Source organism: Solenopsis invicta, chromosome 6 (genome assembly GCF_016802725.1).
Source record: "Solenopsis invicta isolate M01_SB chromosome 6, UNIL_Sinv_3.0, whole genome shotgun sequence".
Taxonomy (NCBI): Eukaryota; Metazoa; Arthropoda; class Insecta; order Hymenoptera; family Formicidae; genus Solenopsis; species Solenopsis invicta.
In genome coordinates this window covers 7456841-7473786 of record NC_052669.1, presented here as the reverse complement: position 1 = coordinate 7473786, position 16946 = coordinate 7456841, and the positions used below count along the sequence as shown (strand labels likewise).

Sequence of the window (16946 nt, the reverse complement as noted above, 5' to 3'; positions counted from 1 at the left end):
GGGGCGGGGGCCGAGACGAAGCGTGACCCCCGTCTCCGCCGCCCCTTCTGTTCCTCGCGTCGCCTGGGGGCATACGACGCGTATTGTCATTTGTAAATCATACGTATGCATGTATATGCCATTGTAACATAATAAAAAAAGAGTGGGTGCTTTCTAGTCTCTCTACGTCCCTGCGCAGAAATCGTCCGAAATCCTCTTTCTGAATTTTACGGCCTAAACGTAGCACGAAAAACGTTAAGGATCGAGAGGGGAGTGAAGAGGAGGGTATGCATAGAGATAACATCGCTGCTTGCTCCATGTCTATCACCGCGATGCTTTTTCTCTCTCTAACTGAAGGCCTAAACAATTAAAGGACAATCACGTTAAAAGAGAAAGAGAGAAAGAGTGAGAGAGAGAAAGAAAGAGTTGCGTCAAGATTTAAAAAAATTAAAAAAGCTAATTTTTTCAAAAGCATAATTTGAAGATATTTAAATAATAAAGAATTATGTAAAAATAAAAAGATGGTATATTTATTCGTGGAAGGACATTTATTTCTTCTTCATATGATGCGATGTTAATTATAATTATTTTTTAAGTACTGCGTAAAATGAATGTTTCTTTATTAAAGAACCAAATTTTCTCTGTTACTATTAAACATCTTTTTTAAGTAAAAATATGATTGTGCAAAATATGGGCATAAACGTATTGATATGTATTAATATCAATGTTAATGTAAATAATTCAGACTATAATAAATAAAAAATTACGCGAAAGTAGACGTAATTAATTATTTGTGCACATTCTCGACCCCTGTTCTGGATGCAACATACGCGATACGCGTCAGATTTTATTTGCAGCAAAATGGATGTTAGCACGGACAACAACCTACATCCATTTCTCGAGAGATGGATGTGGGTTGTTGTCCGTGCTAACATCCACACTGTTTTTAACGGCGGGTTGCAAAATGGATGTGACACGTAGTTCCCATTCTGACCAGAATAGATGTGCGTCACTAGTGTACGGGAGTTTCGAAGCGTTATAGGAAAAAGGCCGCCATGGCCGCTCTCAGGTTCCTCTTTGGTCACGTTGAAGCTTTTGATAATTAATAAAAATGGGTAACGCCGCAGCGAAAGTAGAAGAAACAAAATCAGAAGAAAAGAAGAAACTGAAACCCTGCTGCGCCTGTCCTGAAACCAAGAAAGCGAGAGATGAATGGTTCGTAACACTATTTTTAAATCACAGAGTTGTACGCGATTATAGGTTAAGAATGTTGCTCTTTCTCATTGAACGGAGTCCTTTGATTTATACTAAGGTTGTACTGTAAATTTCAATTACGTCTATATAAATTGTTTACATATTGTTTATGAATTTTTTTTATGTAGGCAATACAAGCAATGTAAATTATTATAAGTATATAACACAATACCGAGAAAAGTAATTGAATTATAATTACTGTTAATATATCTGATTTTGAGCATTGTTAAAGTAAAAATATATCTATTATTAAAAATAAAAATATGCAATTAAATATTTCTGATAAAATCTGAATTTTTTATGATGCACTGATTATTGTTTACATATGTAATACTTGAAATATAGTTAATATTGTATATATGTAATGTATATCTGTTTATATGTAAATGCCTAGCTCTGATTTATATTTTAATACAGCTGTATCATTTAGATTCTAATTTAAGGCTGTGTTTAAAATAATCAAAGAAAACTAATGTGTATCTTTTTATAAATACTATGAAAAATTTTGTATATAAAAGGCTTTATATCATAAAATTATGTTTTACGTTTTCAGTATTATAACAAAAGGCGAAGAAAAATGCGGCGACCTCATAGAAGCACATAAAGCTTGTATGCGATCAATGGGATTTAATATATAAAACATAGAAGAGCAATAAATATCTCAACATTAAAAATGTTTGTTATAAGGATCATACTTCATAAAAAATCTTAAGAAGTCTCAGGTTATATATTTACAGGTCTCCTCTGTATATCTCTGTAAATAATTTACTTTGTAGAAATTTCTAATAAGAATAAATTATTATGTTTATAAAGCTACAAAAGTTTCATTTGAATTGATTTTGTGTTGAATGAAGGAATATTGTGTTGAATTTGAGGAATATGATATGGACGTTATTAATGTAATTATATATAAGAAATAAAAATCATTCAGTTTTTTAAATGAGTTTTATCAGTCTTGATGTTCTTTCTCTATTTGCTTTTGTTAGAACAAGATGTGCAGGAGAGTAAGGAGCAAAGCCATATTGGGAATTCTAACAAAGCATATATTTTAATTTGATGTGTGGCTATAATGCGAAGGTTTTACTCTTGCATAACAATTCCACAGCTTGGTTTCCCTGAACACTCCAAATAATGAACAGATTCTTAAATCGATACATGGTGAAATCTTCGGTACTATAATTGTAATTTATCATTTTCGATAGTTTTTTTTTACAGCCAGTCAATAATGTTATTGCAATGTGGTCCTACTGGGCTGAAAGACAAACTTACATTTGACTGGTGCACCATAAATATCGAAGCTATAAAACAACGCGACGCGACGTTTCCACGAGGCAATGCCTCATAGAGTGTCGCAAATATATCTTTAACTATAATAAATAGATCTTAGATATATCAGTACAATTTATGAAATATGATAAGAGTAATAATAAGAATTCACTAACTCACATAATCATCAAGTGTATAATATAAGTAACAAGTAAATGGACTTTTTTTTCATCTATTCTCTCATTCACAGCATTGCGTTGAACTTACGATCTAAGACATAAGTAGCCTAAAGATTGGATAATTAAATAGAATATTTATAATTAATATGAAAGTAGTTGTACTTCATGTGTGGGCAAGTGAAATACGATATAACGAAGAGTGTGCAGATGTGTAATATATGTGTATGTGTGTGTGTACATGTGTGTATATGTATATATAGTATATAATATATATAATATATGAAAATGCGATTTTTTTGGTCACTTTTGCAGACACTCCAGATTCCTTTGTAGAAGCGTTTTAGCAATCAAAATGCGTCAAAGAATATCTTTCATATTGTTATATAAAATTTGTCGTAAGGTATACACCGTACGGCTCTCGGCACTTTTTATATTGACTAAAAGTCGACAACGCTTTGATGGAAATCTTTGTCACAGATTGTAAGATGTGGAACGAGACAAGTGCTGGGAATACCGTGTTGTGATTCTGGAGCGTTTCCAAGAGTGCGTCCGTCAGACGTATATGAGTGATTAGCGTCGTATATTGATAACAGCATCACAGCTACGAAAAAGTCTCGGTTTCCAAGCTCTGCCACGGCTTTTTCGATGATGCAACCGATCGATACAAGACGATTGGTCGACTAGGGTTAGCACAGCCTGTTCGGTGCGACGAAAATTGAGCAGAACATTTTGGACAAGAAATGACGGTTGATTTAACACTATCTTTTCACGCCCCATTTGTCTCGATCTGATAATCTTCTTCGCAAAAATTTACACGCACTTAGTATGACAAATTTTTTTATTTAAGATTAAGAACTTTCTCCGTTCAGGAATAACGTACTTGTTTACAACGACGCGACAAAGAGCCTTCTTTTGATATTTAAATACTAGCTCCGCAAAATTGTTCACCGCGTCACAGGCTTCGCGCGGGACGATTCGAGAAGTCAGTCCATTGTTAACGGCTAGAGAGATGCAAGAATATATTGTTAAATAATATGATCTGCAATCTATATGTACTACAATGGAATAAGTCTGCTAGCTGTAAAAGAACATAGGACATCGCGGTCACGTAACTTCAAAGATGTCAGATAAGATTGGTTTGAGGCAGTAGTCTATAGTCTTCGCTCGAGGCTTGATCATTTTTCGGACCAGCAACTCTCACCTGTCTTCAGGAATTCGTATTGATCGTAATACTTTACTTTGCTGAAAAAAAACAGAAATACGAGAAGCGAAATAGGCGCGTCGTATATGAATATTAATAAGAGACGTCTATATTAGCTGATATAATAGAAACGTCTGTATTACCTGATACTGCGCTTCTATATCCATAGTACCGGTTACAGCCACAACTTGATACTGTCTAGCCTTCATGGCCGCAGTAGATTTCCGTACGAGCCTCATTGCGCCAGGCGCGCTACTCGTACTATTAAAATGTGTCATTTGCGCTGGACTATGACTCGGATCCAGTACCAGCATGGTTATCGAACCATCCCTTATCTGCTCCACGCCCATTATCGTTCTGCTGTGCCCTGAATTTATTAACATTGACTATGTTAGCTTTGATTTAACTTCTGGAAAAAAAGAACATTTACCTTGATGTTGAAGATAAAGAGGTGGCTTGAACTCTTCACAACGTTGAAAGTATTGTAGGACCCAATTGAACAACTCGGGATGGCCGCCGTCTGCGCTAGTAGGTTTATGAAAGTCCACCAGCTGACACCTGTACAAAGTCAGGGAGAGAAAAATGTGCGTCGTATGATTTGACAACCGATCGCGATCATGGAACTTACTTTATCCTCAAACTAGACAGCAGCGTGAATACTTCCGTGGCGCCGATCCACTTCCTAGTGTTAACGAGTTTACCACCGAGCTGTTCCGCGCCCTGGATATCAAAGCCCTGCGCCCACGCCCATTCGATCATCTTCTGCAGTCTCGAGATCGATGGCATGGAGCTGCGCTGGGGATTCTCCGTAGAGCTGTTACCGCCGGCTCCAGAACTCCAAGCTTTGTAAACCAGATCGTTATATCCTGTGTGCTGCAAGAGAGACGAGATTAACATTTGCATGTTTCTGTATCCACAGCCCCACCCCTTATCGCCGTAAGTCGACGCGTAATGGTCCACAGTGGAACACATCCAGGTATTCACTACATTACTGCAAGCCTGACTAATGGCTCGTACTTTTGGGACCAGCCCTGCAAAAGAACAAATATGCTATGAAGATTCTCAGATGAAGGTTCTTGAATCTTTTTGTACAAAGGACATTGCAAATCATCCTTACCGCGCGTACAAGAACTGCCATCGTCGATACCGCTACTCTCGGCGACTCTGAGCTCGATTTGCCTCTCAAAGAAATCGGCTACCGTCATTTCGCCTGCATACACAGCCCGCTGCATATTGGTGACGCTCTGTTCTCTAAAGTTACCCTGATTATCCATACCGTACTGCGCCCTCAGCATCTCGAATTCACGCTGTTCGCGCAGTTTTCTCACTTCCTTTTCTCTCCTCTCCATGTCCTTCGCTAGCATACGATCGGTCGACACGTCCGGCGTCATGGGCGACGGCGTGCTCTTTTTGCTAAAGTGTTCTTCGATGTGTGCCATTAGGTCGTCATTATTTTTAAATAATGTGCTAAGACATACTGGACAGGCAGGCGTTGAGTCACTACCGATGGTAGCTGTATCGGATTGTGAGCTTGTTCCATTTGCAGGGCTAATAAAATAAATATCATCATTAAACATTTATCATAATTGTGCTATTAATCCACTATTATTTCATAATCGTATGGCTATTTTGAAAATTGCAAGTGGATCTTACCTAAGTATATCTTTGTGCTCGATATTGACATGTAACTCAAGGTCAGAAGAATTTGGAAAAGACGTAACGCAAAGGGGGCAGTTGAAGACTCCATCCCGCGACGGCGGTGACTCCGGCGGGAAGGACGGCGAGGTGAGATCAAAATGTTGGCGATTGATATGCTCTTCCAGCCTCAACGGACTGTCGGAACTGTAGGGGCACATTGGACACTCCTGCACTGGAAGTTTCGGGGAAGCGTGCGAGCGCAATTGTAGATTTAGGCCTGAACGCAGCGGTGAACCTTGACCCGCTGCACCCTCCAACACTGAACAAGAAGAAGCTAAACATTCATTCCCATTCATTCCCTGATGAAAATTTCTCTCAGAATTTTGATATGAATTTTAAAATGTTTCAGAATTCAAATACATGAAAAATTCTAAGATGTAGATTTAATATTTTTGAAAAGTGTTCCAATTAAATATAATTTTAAAACTTTTTAGAAATTTTTTCAGCTTTTTTATACAAATCTTAGAATATTTCAGAATTCACATACATGAAGCATTCCAAGTAGATATAGATTTATTGAAAAGTGTTCCAATATAAAATCTCTGAGAAAATTTTTCACCAGATTGTTCTCACGTCTACAGTTTGAACATGTATATATCCGTTACCGGCATTGGCATTGTTACTGTTGTTATTGTTGTTATTATTATTCACGTTGGGATTTGCCACTTGGACGTCCGGTTTCCTCGACGACTGCTGTTGTTGTTGCTGTTGTTGTTGCTGTTGTTGATGCTGCTGCTGCTGTTGTTGCTTAACGTGCTGCCCCAGAGAGCTGCCCCAGCCATTCTGCAGATGAGGTGGTCGCAGGGACATGGACGGCGAGAGCGCCCGGCACTCGTCGCGTCTGTGCTCGTCCAGCAGCGAGTCGTCGTCGATGAACGCCATCATATCATTCTCCGGAGTGCTGTAAAAATACAAGCAGGTCGTCACTGATTTCTAACTGCTACAGTAATGGAGCATGTCTATATTAAGCATTTTCCAACAAGAGACACAAGAACACAGTGCTACACAGTGAGTTATCCTTGTTTAAAATTGACAAACGACAAGGATAAAATGACCCAGGAAGCATGAACATTGCTGCAATGAGGATTGGTGAGGAATCTGAGGATTCACTGTGTATTGTGTACTGTGTCGCTTATTGGGAAATGTCTATATTTATGTACAAGCGTGTACTGATACGAATGTCGCGAGTTCGGTCTCTCAAATACTGTCGTCGTATATTAGAAAACATGTATTACGTTTCAATTAACAAACTCCACTTGTCATCGTCGACACATTGTCGTTTCCTCGCCGTCGGCCACGTGAATAAATTTAGCCCAGTTTCGACGATACTGGCACGCTTCGTCCCATCTTGTCGAGATCGATTTCGCAACTTTTTCACTTTCGTCCGGGGACCCTTGTACATGTTTGTTGTTGACGATGATACGACCGTTGGTTGTATGTATACATATACCTCGTCAGTCGTAATGACAAGCGCTTTAAATGCTTTAAACTTTGAAGTCTTTAAACTGTTCGAGCTAGTCATGTGCTCCGTTGGCGGGAATTAGGTGCCGGTAAACGTTTTGCTGACGGTAACTTTATTACCGATAATGCTAACCGATTTATTGGCGCGTCGATAAATTGTCGATAAACACAGTTAAAATGCGTGACATTCAATAAATGATAAAACCAATAAATAATCGCTGATAAAAAATTGTTATCGCAACTTCATAAGAAATTTATGCATCTACTGTTTTTTTTTATAAATGCGAACGTCATGAGATATTGGTCAACTTATTGACGAGTGCTGACATCTTTCGTTCATTTCGCGATTTATTTCTCTCAATGTTTAAATTATGAATAATTCTAACAATTATTTATTAATGTGATTTTAGCTGATCGAACATGTCACGACTGGAAACAATATACTGGGATAAATCTAATCGCGATTACATATAGAAATTTTTAGTCGAGATTTTCGCTTAATTGACTAAATCTATTCGACATAATTACTTGTTTTAATTATACATGTTAAAGCTGAATTTCTTAAATCAAAATGTCGATTGACTTGCCGGGAGTTTTGGAAGAATATATTTCTTTTAATTTGCATTATTATTATAACTGATCTGTTTTATTATTATTACTTTTATTCATTATTAAAAAAAAAATGGGATAAAACGGAATAAGAAATTGAACGTCATGACTATCATTGTAACATACATTGAAAACAAAAGGTAGACGAATCATAGAAGTTTAAATTGACACTAGGAAAAATGTTACCTATCAATGTATTAATTGTTTAATAGTAATTTAATATGATTTTGAACATAATCATATTAATGCTTTTTCTTTCTCTTCCCGTGAAAATAAAATTTAGTAGTTTCCTAATCGACACAATTTGTAATTATTTTAATTTACTTTAAATAAAATACTTTATATAATGAATATTTCGTGATAATTATATTGTAATTACTTGTATCTATTGCTTTCTTTTATGTAAATGCAAATATGTAAAATGTGCAAATGCTACTATTTACATAATAAATGTATGGTTTTTAAATATTAGAACCATACAGACGTAGTAACTTTCACGATATATGAAATGTGATACTGACATTTCTAGCTATCCCAGCAAACACCACGTTACATGTAATGTAAATGTTAGTTGTAATTTCCCACTCAACAATGTAACTGTTATATAACACACTCGTTATATATTACGTTACATGTAACGTTGTGTTTGGTGGGATTATATAGTAAACACATAACTAATATGTTGACTAGGTTTAAATTGCGTGCTAATGTATTTAATTAATCTACTCGATTTTATCCCGTTTCTTTTTCTAACTGTATAAAGCATTAAAACGTAATGATACGAGTTGAAAAAAATTTACATTTTTTAATACTAGAGAAGTGCAGCGTACAAGAAGCACAATTAGAAAGAGAGCTACTCTACAAAGAAAGAACAATTTTCCTGAAATACAGGTCTGAAAATAATTATTCCGGCTTCGGTTAAGGACATTCAAGACCGATGAATATGCGGCATGTAGCTGAGAATTGTAAAAAGTCACACAAAAATTATTATTAGGCACCAAGATCCGCTATAGATTAATACTGGCTTTCTCTCATTTTTATGTTTGAAAATATGTTGAACTATTACTCTTTGTAATAATATTATCGTACTTGAGTACCCAGCATAATTATATTTTGATAATCCAACATAAAAATATAATCTGTATCCAGTAAAATTTTTAAATATTATATTTCAGCAAAATTGGTCGTTTCACGTATTTTCATTTAACTCACCTCGGAGTTAGATAGTCCAGGTGAGCGCTGTTAACATGGACCAGCATCTCCGTGGGCGAGATCTCGCCGAGGTCGCAAAACGGGCAGTTGGCGGCGCCCTGGAGATGGTACTGCACCATGTGCGAGCGCATCTCCTCGTCGTTGAATCCCTCCAGGCCGCAGATCTCGCACGTGTAGTTCATCTCCGGCGGTTTGCTGGACGCCATTTTCAGGATGTCCGAGGTAGCGGCCTTCCGGATCCTTTGCCAGAAGATTCAGTCGAACATCATTAAAGAGAAGCGCGAAGATTTACGTCGCCGGCACCGCCGCTCGTAAATTTAACACTGATTAATCGCGCGCGCTATCCGATAACGCGGGATTAATTTGACATTTTTCTCTAGGGATTAATTCGAGATAAATAACGAAGGACAAATTGGATCCGACAATAATCTTTATGTAAATACCGTTTATTTACACCAGAAATCCTGTATTATTGATTGAAATCGAAAAAAATTTTACGTGGTAGCTACATTAAAATAAAAAAGTACATTTTCTTGAAACTATACATTACGCAAATGTTTGTTTGTTCTGTTTAAGTAAAAATGGTTACTTTCAAGTAAATATAGGAAAATTATCTTAAGTATATATTTTGGTATTTTTACATTTGTAACATTTAAATAATGATTTTACAAATAAGTTAATAATATTATTAAATTTAGTTAAATTGTTTTCTTAGATTAAAAAATCTGATTATCTTGAATATAAAAGTAATCTAACAGTAAATATTTTCTAGAGCTGCAAAAAAATGTTACTCGATTAAAAATTATTTCTTTATTTTATTTAAATAAATATTTCAATTAAGAAACTTTTAACTTGACTGCAAGTAAATAAGCCACTGAGTAAATAATTTCTTTTGTGTTAATTAAATTTGTTTTATTTTTTCTCTCATTGTCAGTATACCGTAACATGTGTATATAAATAACTTAGGCACGTTTACGTAAAATATTTTCATACAATTTATATATATCTAAAACAAACTAATTTATGTTATAATTATATTATATTATAACAATATAAATGTAATTATATTTTAATAATTTTTACGTTTACGTGATTTTAACGTATTAATTAAATAAGAAAACTTTAAAAATGGAATAAAAATTGTTTATTATTTTTCTTCGACTCTTTTAATTTCATTTGCTTATCCCATCCTTTTTTCGAAAGAACAAAGAAGAAGTTAGATAGGAAACGCTTCCGCCGCGATCGAACGATAACCAGGATAATGCAACGAAGGTGAAGTTGCGAGTCGTGATTTTCAGATCCACTTAGGACACGATGGGTTAGCACGCGCCGCAATAGTTTACGATAATTTGACGTTATGCGCGCAATTTCGATTAGCTTCTTCCGCTAATCGATATGTAGCTTCAGAATATTTTACATTATTTTACGTCAAACAAATTCGTGTAATTTTCAAATGATTCGTGTGTGTCTTCCGTAATCGCGATTGACATCAATTAGCAAAAAAAAAAAAACTCCTGATTGAAATTTCTCTCGCGCATTCCAGATAGAATATCGAATATCGAAGTTCAAATTTAATTCAATAAAACGTTGAATAGATTAAACTGGTTGACACGCACTACGTGACACTAATCCAATTGCGGAAGCACCATCAGCAGAAGCACTCGTTCCCTAGCTCTCTTCTTGATCTTCTAAAATGATTTACGGTAACATAGGAATGAACACCTGGGAAATTTCACCGAGGCAACATTGCTCGATCTTTCGCTTTTCCCTCGGGAGCGCGATCGAACTGTGGAGAGCCATTTCGACGGCTGTAAAACGAAGTTTGACGCGATAACGCTGGCAACATAGTAATTACGTGGCGAATTGTAATTAATTATTCCCAGTCTCTCTTCCGAGAGAAGACGACCCTCTCCCCTCTGGCCGATGTTTCAAATTATTGATACGGTAATTGATACGGATCGAAATGCGTCGGGATGATCGCAGCTCCTGATCATCAACGTGATTACTACGATCGACTTCAGTTAATCGCACTGCAGCGTAATCGACTGCGGAGCAATCGAAACGGTCGTACTAGAAGCACCATCATCCGATTCACTCGAATCAAACGCTCTGCTGTACCTATAAGGGCTTCTCTCTCACCTCGGCGATTTCAGCCCCCGCAGCGACACGGCTGTCAGCCGCCGTATCTAATGCCGTATCGCGACGTCGTCGGTGCGGCGAGTTAATCGATGGCTCTCGCCAGCCGAAGGCCAGCTGGAGGCGGTCCGCGGCAGTCCATAATTCGTTTCCCCGTGACAGACGAAAGACACCGATTCTCGCGATCAGCGGCGTCGTCGTCGTCGTCGTCGTCGTCGTCGTCGTCGTCGTCGTCGAGACGGCCGCGACGACGAGGACGCGTGTAACAACGTCGCCGCCGTCTCGCGGCGGCGGCGATGGTGGTGGTGGTGGTGGTGTCGGTGGTGGTAGCGGCAATCGGAGGGTGGCGGAAAAGGGGGACGTCGCGGCTCTTTTTATTTGCTCACCCCCGGTGAAACTAGGCCACCGAGTGACTCGCGCGAGAAAACGGCCGTCGTTGGGTTGGGTTGACCCATTTTCTGGGATCCCTCGCGCCGACGAGTACGCGTGCACTCGGAAGCCGGATCGCTGTCCGTCTTCCCCTCTCCCCCGTGTTAGGATACCTTTCCGTTCTTCCGTCCTTCCTGCCGCCCGGCGCTCACTTCCGCGACACTTGGCTCACTCACCGAACTGTCGGATCGATCATTCGCGCTCTCCTCGTGGTAGGCCCACGCGCTCGTCCCGCGGAAGCGGGACCGCCGATCGCCTAACGCGCCGCTCCGTAGCTCGGCTTCATATGACACCGCACCGCTGGCAGTTCCGTCCGTCGGTCTATTCGCCCGGACGATTTTACGACTCGCTTCCCCTCGCGCAGGGGGATACCCGCCACCCGTTGCTGGTGCGCGAGCCGCCACCCCCGACGACGCTTCCAGCGCCGCTCGGCCACCCCTTTGATCGAGTACACGCCGCCCGTCGGTAACGGTTGCTGTCCCGCACGAGGGTGCTTTGTGAGAAACCCGACACGCGGTACCGGCGAAACTATCGATTTTATACAGGCAAGAGTAATTTGTACGATATGTTATAACATAATTTTTTCATATTTCGGAAATGAACAAAGGATACAAAAAAAAATTGATAAAAAGATGTGTATAACTGTTAATAAATTTCATTTTAATATAAATTTACCTCAGGCTTAGATCGGCTGAACCAAACTACTTCAAGTATCATTCCGTTTTATTCGATTTAATAGAAAGTATGGAATGTGCAATACACAACAGAAAAATGTGAACTGTGAATTACTTGAATTAAGTAACCATTGTGTGTTGGGCATAATTGATTAATAAACGTAATAATTAATTATAATGACAATTACTTTAATTATAATACAGTTACATTAAACTGTAATTGCAATTAAAGTAATTACAGTAACTGTTGATTCGCGCGCGCAATTATATTTATTTCAGTTACAATTAATAACTGTAATTGCCTATGATTATTTTCACAATTATATTAAAAGGCAAAATTGTAAGTTGAGTGCAGGCTGCTCCGTTCTATCTACAATTAAAAAAAAAAAATTATCATGCATTTGAAACAAGAATTTATACTCTTCCAAAAAATATTATAAAATTTTATTAAAAAAAATTAAAATGATAAGCAATTAAAATTCTTATTTTAACTTGATATTCTTGATTGCAGTATTAAATTACTAAAACTACAATTAGTCTTTGATGTAACTGTAATCGTAATTCGATTAAAATCTGCCCAACATTGACACATGCACACAAGTACTTCATATATCCGCAAATCTATCACAAGTTCATCTTAAGCATTAAATTTATTCAAAATATATTTTGAAACTTAATCTAATACTGCAATTAAATTAAAATTTTAATTGCTTATTATTCTGATTCTTTCGACATATCATGTTCTTCAAAAGAGTATAAATTCTTTTTTTAAGTTCATAATAATTTGTTATCATTTATAAATATAAAAGTGTGCTCTATAAAACCATTATCAAGAAAACATTCTTTGTTAAAGATAACCGTTAACTTACAAGAAGAAAAGTTAATCGAGTAGTCGCTTTTCTTCTAGCAATAGAAATTTATTTGTCTGTGTGCTCGTGACTCTTTTTTCCAAATACTTTCTAAATGGAAAGAAAGATAATTATAACGGGATAACGCGCGCGTCTGAACCGGCGCAATCTCCGGCGCGCTCATTGTCGCGCCGTTCCAATTCCTTCGATCGTATTGTCTTTCCACGCTCGAACATTCCGTAATGACAAGTCGGCGCAGAAGAAGAGAGCCGCGAGCGAAGAACCGGCATTATCCAAATAGCAGAACGAGACGCGATTGTATCCTCTCTCTCCTGCGTCGCATTACGGACGGTTGGCGCGTTGCCCGTCATTATCTTCCACCCGGTTCCGCGGGTGACGCGACGCGCAACTTCGCACAACAAACGGGCACGACAAAACCGGGGTGCATCGCCGTCGCGTCTCTGCGATGCATCGGGATTCCGCACGCGACCGCAACACATTCGCGCGCGGGGAATTCGATTTCTCACGCCCGCAACAACGTCCGCTCGTCGCCGTCGCCTCATCGACATGCAGTCGACGACGACGGTCGCAAGATACCGACGTTCGACGAATCGTTTATCCCCCCTTCCCCCCCCCTCCTCAACCCCTTTCTTCCCCCTGGATCAACCGTTCTCTCTTTTCCCGATAAAAAATAGATGATCCAGAATAAACCAAGGGGAATTTATCTGAATCCAGTTTTCTTCTAAATCGAATACTTAAATTGTATAAGTTATAACAACATTCTGTATAACATCGTGATCTTGGAATATAATATATTACAATACTTTTTTTTGGACAGCATATATCGTCAACATTTTTAACTTTTTACATTTTTGTGCCTTTTAACGTTTCGTTTTTTACAACTCTTGTTTATCTCGAAAGCAATTTGTGTATTCCAATGAAACATTTTTCTTTCTCAGTCTCTTAAGGGGCGGACTTTATTATTTAAATGCAAGTAAGAAAAATTACGTGACAATCGGCGACTTTCTCGCATCGATGAATCAAAATTCACGTCTCGCTCGTCTCGCCCGCTAGATGCATACAACGCCGTCCAATTAGCCGACGCGTCTGCACGAAGATAATTAATAACCATTCCGAGTACTTGAGCGAGTTAAATCGAGTCCGGCGAGGTCCGCGTTGTCGGTCTGTGTTCTTGGTATTAGATCACTCCGATACAAAGAACATCATCTGAGAAAGTTTGTTTAAAGGGAACAAACAGACGAGTTAAATAAGCGCAATGAACAAAATTAAAAAAAAGTACTTAACATTGAAGAAAAACTTTATTTTAATACAATATTAAATATTAAGGGTCCGTTGAATTTAACGTCTTGGAGACATAAATTGTAATTCAACATTGATTATTTAGTATTGATTCTATATTTATTTAACATATTATGTACATTTTATACTTTTCAAAAAATTAAATAAAATAAATATTGTATTGAAATATTATATTCACACAGAGCATGCCTCCAAAAGGTGATTCGAACTTTCAAAGACAAGTAAAATGTTCAGCTCGACCTATCTAACTTATGTCCATAATTAACGGCCGACTTTGTCACAGCGATAGGGAAACACCGGTTGCCTGTACACACAATCGGATCTGCCGCAGCGAATCTGCTACCCACAAACAACATGAGCAATGTGAAATGTGCAATGAATCCGCCACAGCAGGCCCGCTTAAAAAAAAATAATCCTAATACAAGCATATTTAATGTTAAATAGGCGCAGTTCTATTCTTTAAATAAAGTAAAATTTGTTCTCAATTAAGAATATCTTTTCGCTTTGTTTCGAGAATAATTTATTCTTAATCAAAGATTAAGCATAAAATATTCTTAGATTAAAGCATTTATGCATTTCTTTAAGAATTCATTTTTTTGTGTGTTTCAACATTCTATGCAATATGAATAGAATTCATCGCTTTTGCATTTCGTGCAAAATTACGATAAACTAGAACGTAAAGGGGAAGGAAATGTGAAACCGCACTAGCGTGTGCGTGCGCCTTAGCGACTCGGAGAGTCGTGACGGAAAGGCTCGTGAGCGACGTCAATTAATATTGCGGTCTCGCATCATAAACTAGCTGCATCCTCCCGCGTTAAGAAAGAGGATCCTTATGGTGCCTCGTTCGATGAGGTTTGAACCGGTATGCATTTGCGACGACTCCGATCGCGCTCGGCGATCGGCAAAACTGGTTTCCCCAGAATTGGCATTCGCAAACGGATTTTTGGTAAGACGCTCTCTCGAATATCGCCGAATAATTGCTGCCTCGTGCCTTTCCTCGAACGTCTCTATCAGGCAATAACGTAAACGAGGATCGATAGAATTTCGATGAATCCAGGCGAACAACACCGGAAACATAGTATACGCAGTCGATTGATCCACAAGAGCGAGTCATTGAACCCGTACTTTCGGTAAACAAGTCACCCCTATTCAGTAATTTTCAATTCGACGATCGGTGCTTTCGCAGCTAACTTAATCGTTCAGTTTTAAGAGTGGACGTCGCCAGAGGACTACATTTCTACGGGTACCAATCGCGCGGCGATCGCCGCGAGGTAGACGACTGATTTGTGCGTTGTCGTTACTCATTGTTAATTATCTATGCGCGACAGGTAGCGGTGTGGATACTCAGATAAGGCAAATCCGCGCCCGTAGCACATCGAAGATCCGTCCGAGCTGCGGTCCAGCGACGTTTGAATATTTATACGTTCATGCGCGATTAACATAGCGGACGTGTCTTGGAAAAGCTTCGATCGCGTAACCGGTCGCCCGTTTGCTTTACGTGACTGCTAGGTGTCGAGAACAAACTCGAGGCTACATTTGTACCACCACCGGCTAAGAATCCCACAGGAATAACGGACGGTGACGAAAATGTTTGGAGTAACGAGCTCGGTACCAAGAATACATTCGGTGCGAACACAAATCCTTCTATGAAAATGGCTGTGCTGGATATCTTTCGCAATAAGTTCTTTGTAGTTCTTTTTTAAATGCTTCACGGAAAAAACAGTTTGCTAATAATAATCAAACCTAGGTGATAATTACTAAGCTTTGGGGAAATAATTTTAATTCAATGTTCGGTTAATGTAATCAAAAATTTAATAATATTTTGTAACCGTTTGGTAACTGTTTTTAATAATTGATTAATAACTATTTGGTTCTCATACAGCATCGAAATATTTCAACTAAAAGGAATAAAACATTTTAATTAAAATTATTTCACCAAAGCTTGATTATTATTATTAAACTTTTTTTCAATGTTGCATTGTCAAACCTGACGAATAAATTAATTTAAGATATTATTTCTAGCTTCAGTTTACGATTGCATTTTAAATCCATTTAATTATATCAACACATAGTTTATGGAACTAAAAAATATATTTGATAAACTGATATAAAAATATTATTAAACATATCAAGATCTTTCTTGAAAAATGTGATAATTTTTCTTATTTCTTGTGTCTTATTCACACATCGATCTGATATCCAATTTATTATTTTTACAAAAATATTCTTATTACGAGACTCGATCGGGCAATGTTACGTTAAGGATATGCTAATCAGCAAAATTAGAAAAGTAATACTCGTAGCTGGGTGCGGAATGAAACTGTGCATTTTAGACTTAATTTACTTTAAAATTACTGGGTTAACTTACTTTTGCATAACACCCGCCAATTGTGCAACGCACGCAAATGACACACCGCGTAGCTGTTATTTACATCGGCGCGGCGTAAAATAACGGCCTGCCTCCCTTTAAAGGGACACATAGCGCAGGGGAGAGAAAGAGAAGAGCAGAGGTAAGATTAAAAAGGAGAACGAAGGAGAGAGAGAGATACCAGGGACCGGTCGTTCGCTGCCCACGTGCGGATTGAAAGCGATTTATCGGCAGAATAAATTAATAAATTACGGACGCTCCGAGAAGCCGTTCCGATCAGTCAATCAAATATCCAGAGACTCGCGACGGCGA

At 38.2% G+C, this 16946-nt stretch overlaps 2 protein-coding genes across 5 annotated transcripts; one reads left to right on the top strand and one right to left on the bottom strand.

The window, feature by feature from the left end:
- Positions 1 to 995: 995 nt before the first annotated feature.
- On the top strand, positions 996 to 2054 carry LOC105194240 (cytochrome c oxidase copper chaperone). The gene is made up of 2 exons (XM_011159076.3): positions 996 to 1194; positions 1787 to 2054. Exons 1-2 carry the CDS (start codon positions 1091 to 1093, stop codon positions 1869 to 1871), a joined length of 189 nt encoding a protein of 62 aa, XP_011157378.1. The 5' UTR covers positions 996 to 1090; the 3' UTR covers positions 1872 to 2054.
- Positions 2055 to 2255: 201 nt separating this feature from the next.
- Positions 2256 to 11811, bottom strand: LOC120356748 (zinc finger-containing ubiquitin peptidase 1-like). 4 transcript variants are annotated; one of them, XM_039450775.1, is made up of 9 exons: positions 11601 to 11811; positions 8860 to 9099; positions 6183 to 6478; positions 5533 to 5836; positions 4997 to 5427; positions 4508 to 4910; positions 4310 to 4437; positions 4023 to 4246; positions 2256 to 3920 (listed from the first exon to the last, which is right to left on the bottom strand). In XM_039450775.1, the coding sequence occupies exons 1-9, from the start codon at positions 11618 to 11620 to the stop codon at positions 3876 to 3878; spliced, it is 2091 nt and encodes a 696-aa protein (XP_039306709.1). In that variant the 5' UTR covers positions 11621 to 11811; the 3' UTR covers positions 2256 to 3875. The 4 variants fall into 4 exon arrangements, with proteins under 4 accessions (XP_039306709.1, XP_039306710.1, XP_039306711.1 ...); XM_039450776.1 differs by lacking the exon at positions 11601 to 11811 and adding an exon at positions 10999 to 11090; XM_039450777.1 differs by lacking the exon at positions 11601 to 11811 and adding an exon at positions 10476 to 11085.
- Between the last annotated feature and the right edge of the window lie 5135 nt (positions 11812 to 16946).

Excerpts from the sequence above, each read along its gene's own strand:
- LOC105194240 (XM_011159076.3), top strand. The coding sequence starts at position 1,091 with ATGGGTAACGCCGCAGCGAAAGTAGAAGAAACAAAATCAGAAGAAAAG. Across the intron at positions 1,195-1,786 it reads AAGAAAGCGAGAGATGAATG|TATTATAACAAAAGGCGAAG; the intron begins GTTCGTAACACT and ends TTACGTTTTCAG.
- LOC120356748 (XM_039450774.1), bottom strand. The coding sequence starts at position 7,099 with ATGACTAGCTCGAACAGTTTAAAGACTTCAAAGTTTAAAGCATTTAAA. Across the intron at positions 5,428-5,532 it reads GAGCACAAAGATATACTTAG|CCCTGCAAATGGAACAAGCT; the intron begins GTAAGATCCACT and ends TTATTTTATTAG. Across the intron at positions 4,911-4,996 it reads TGGCAGTTCTTGTACGCGCG|GGCTGGTCCCAAAAGTACGA; the intron begins GTAAGGATGATT and ends GTTCTTTTGCAG.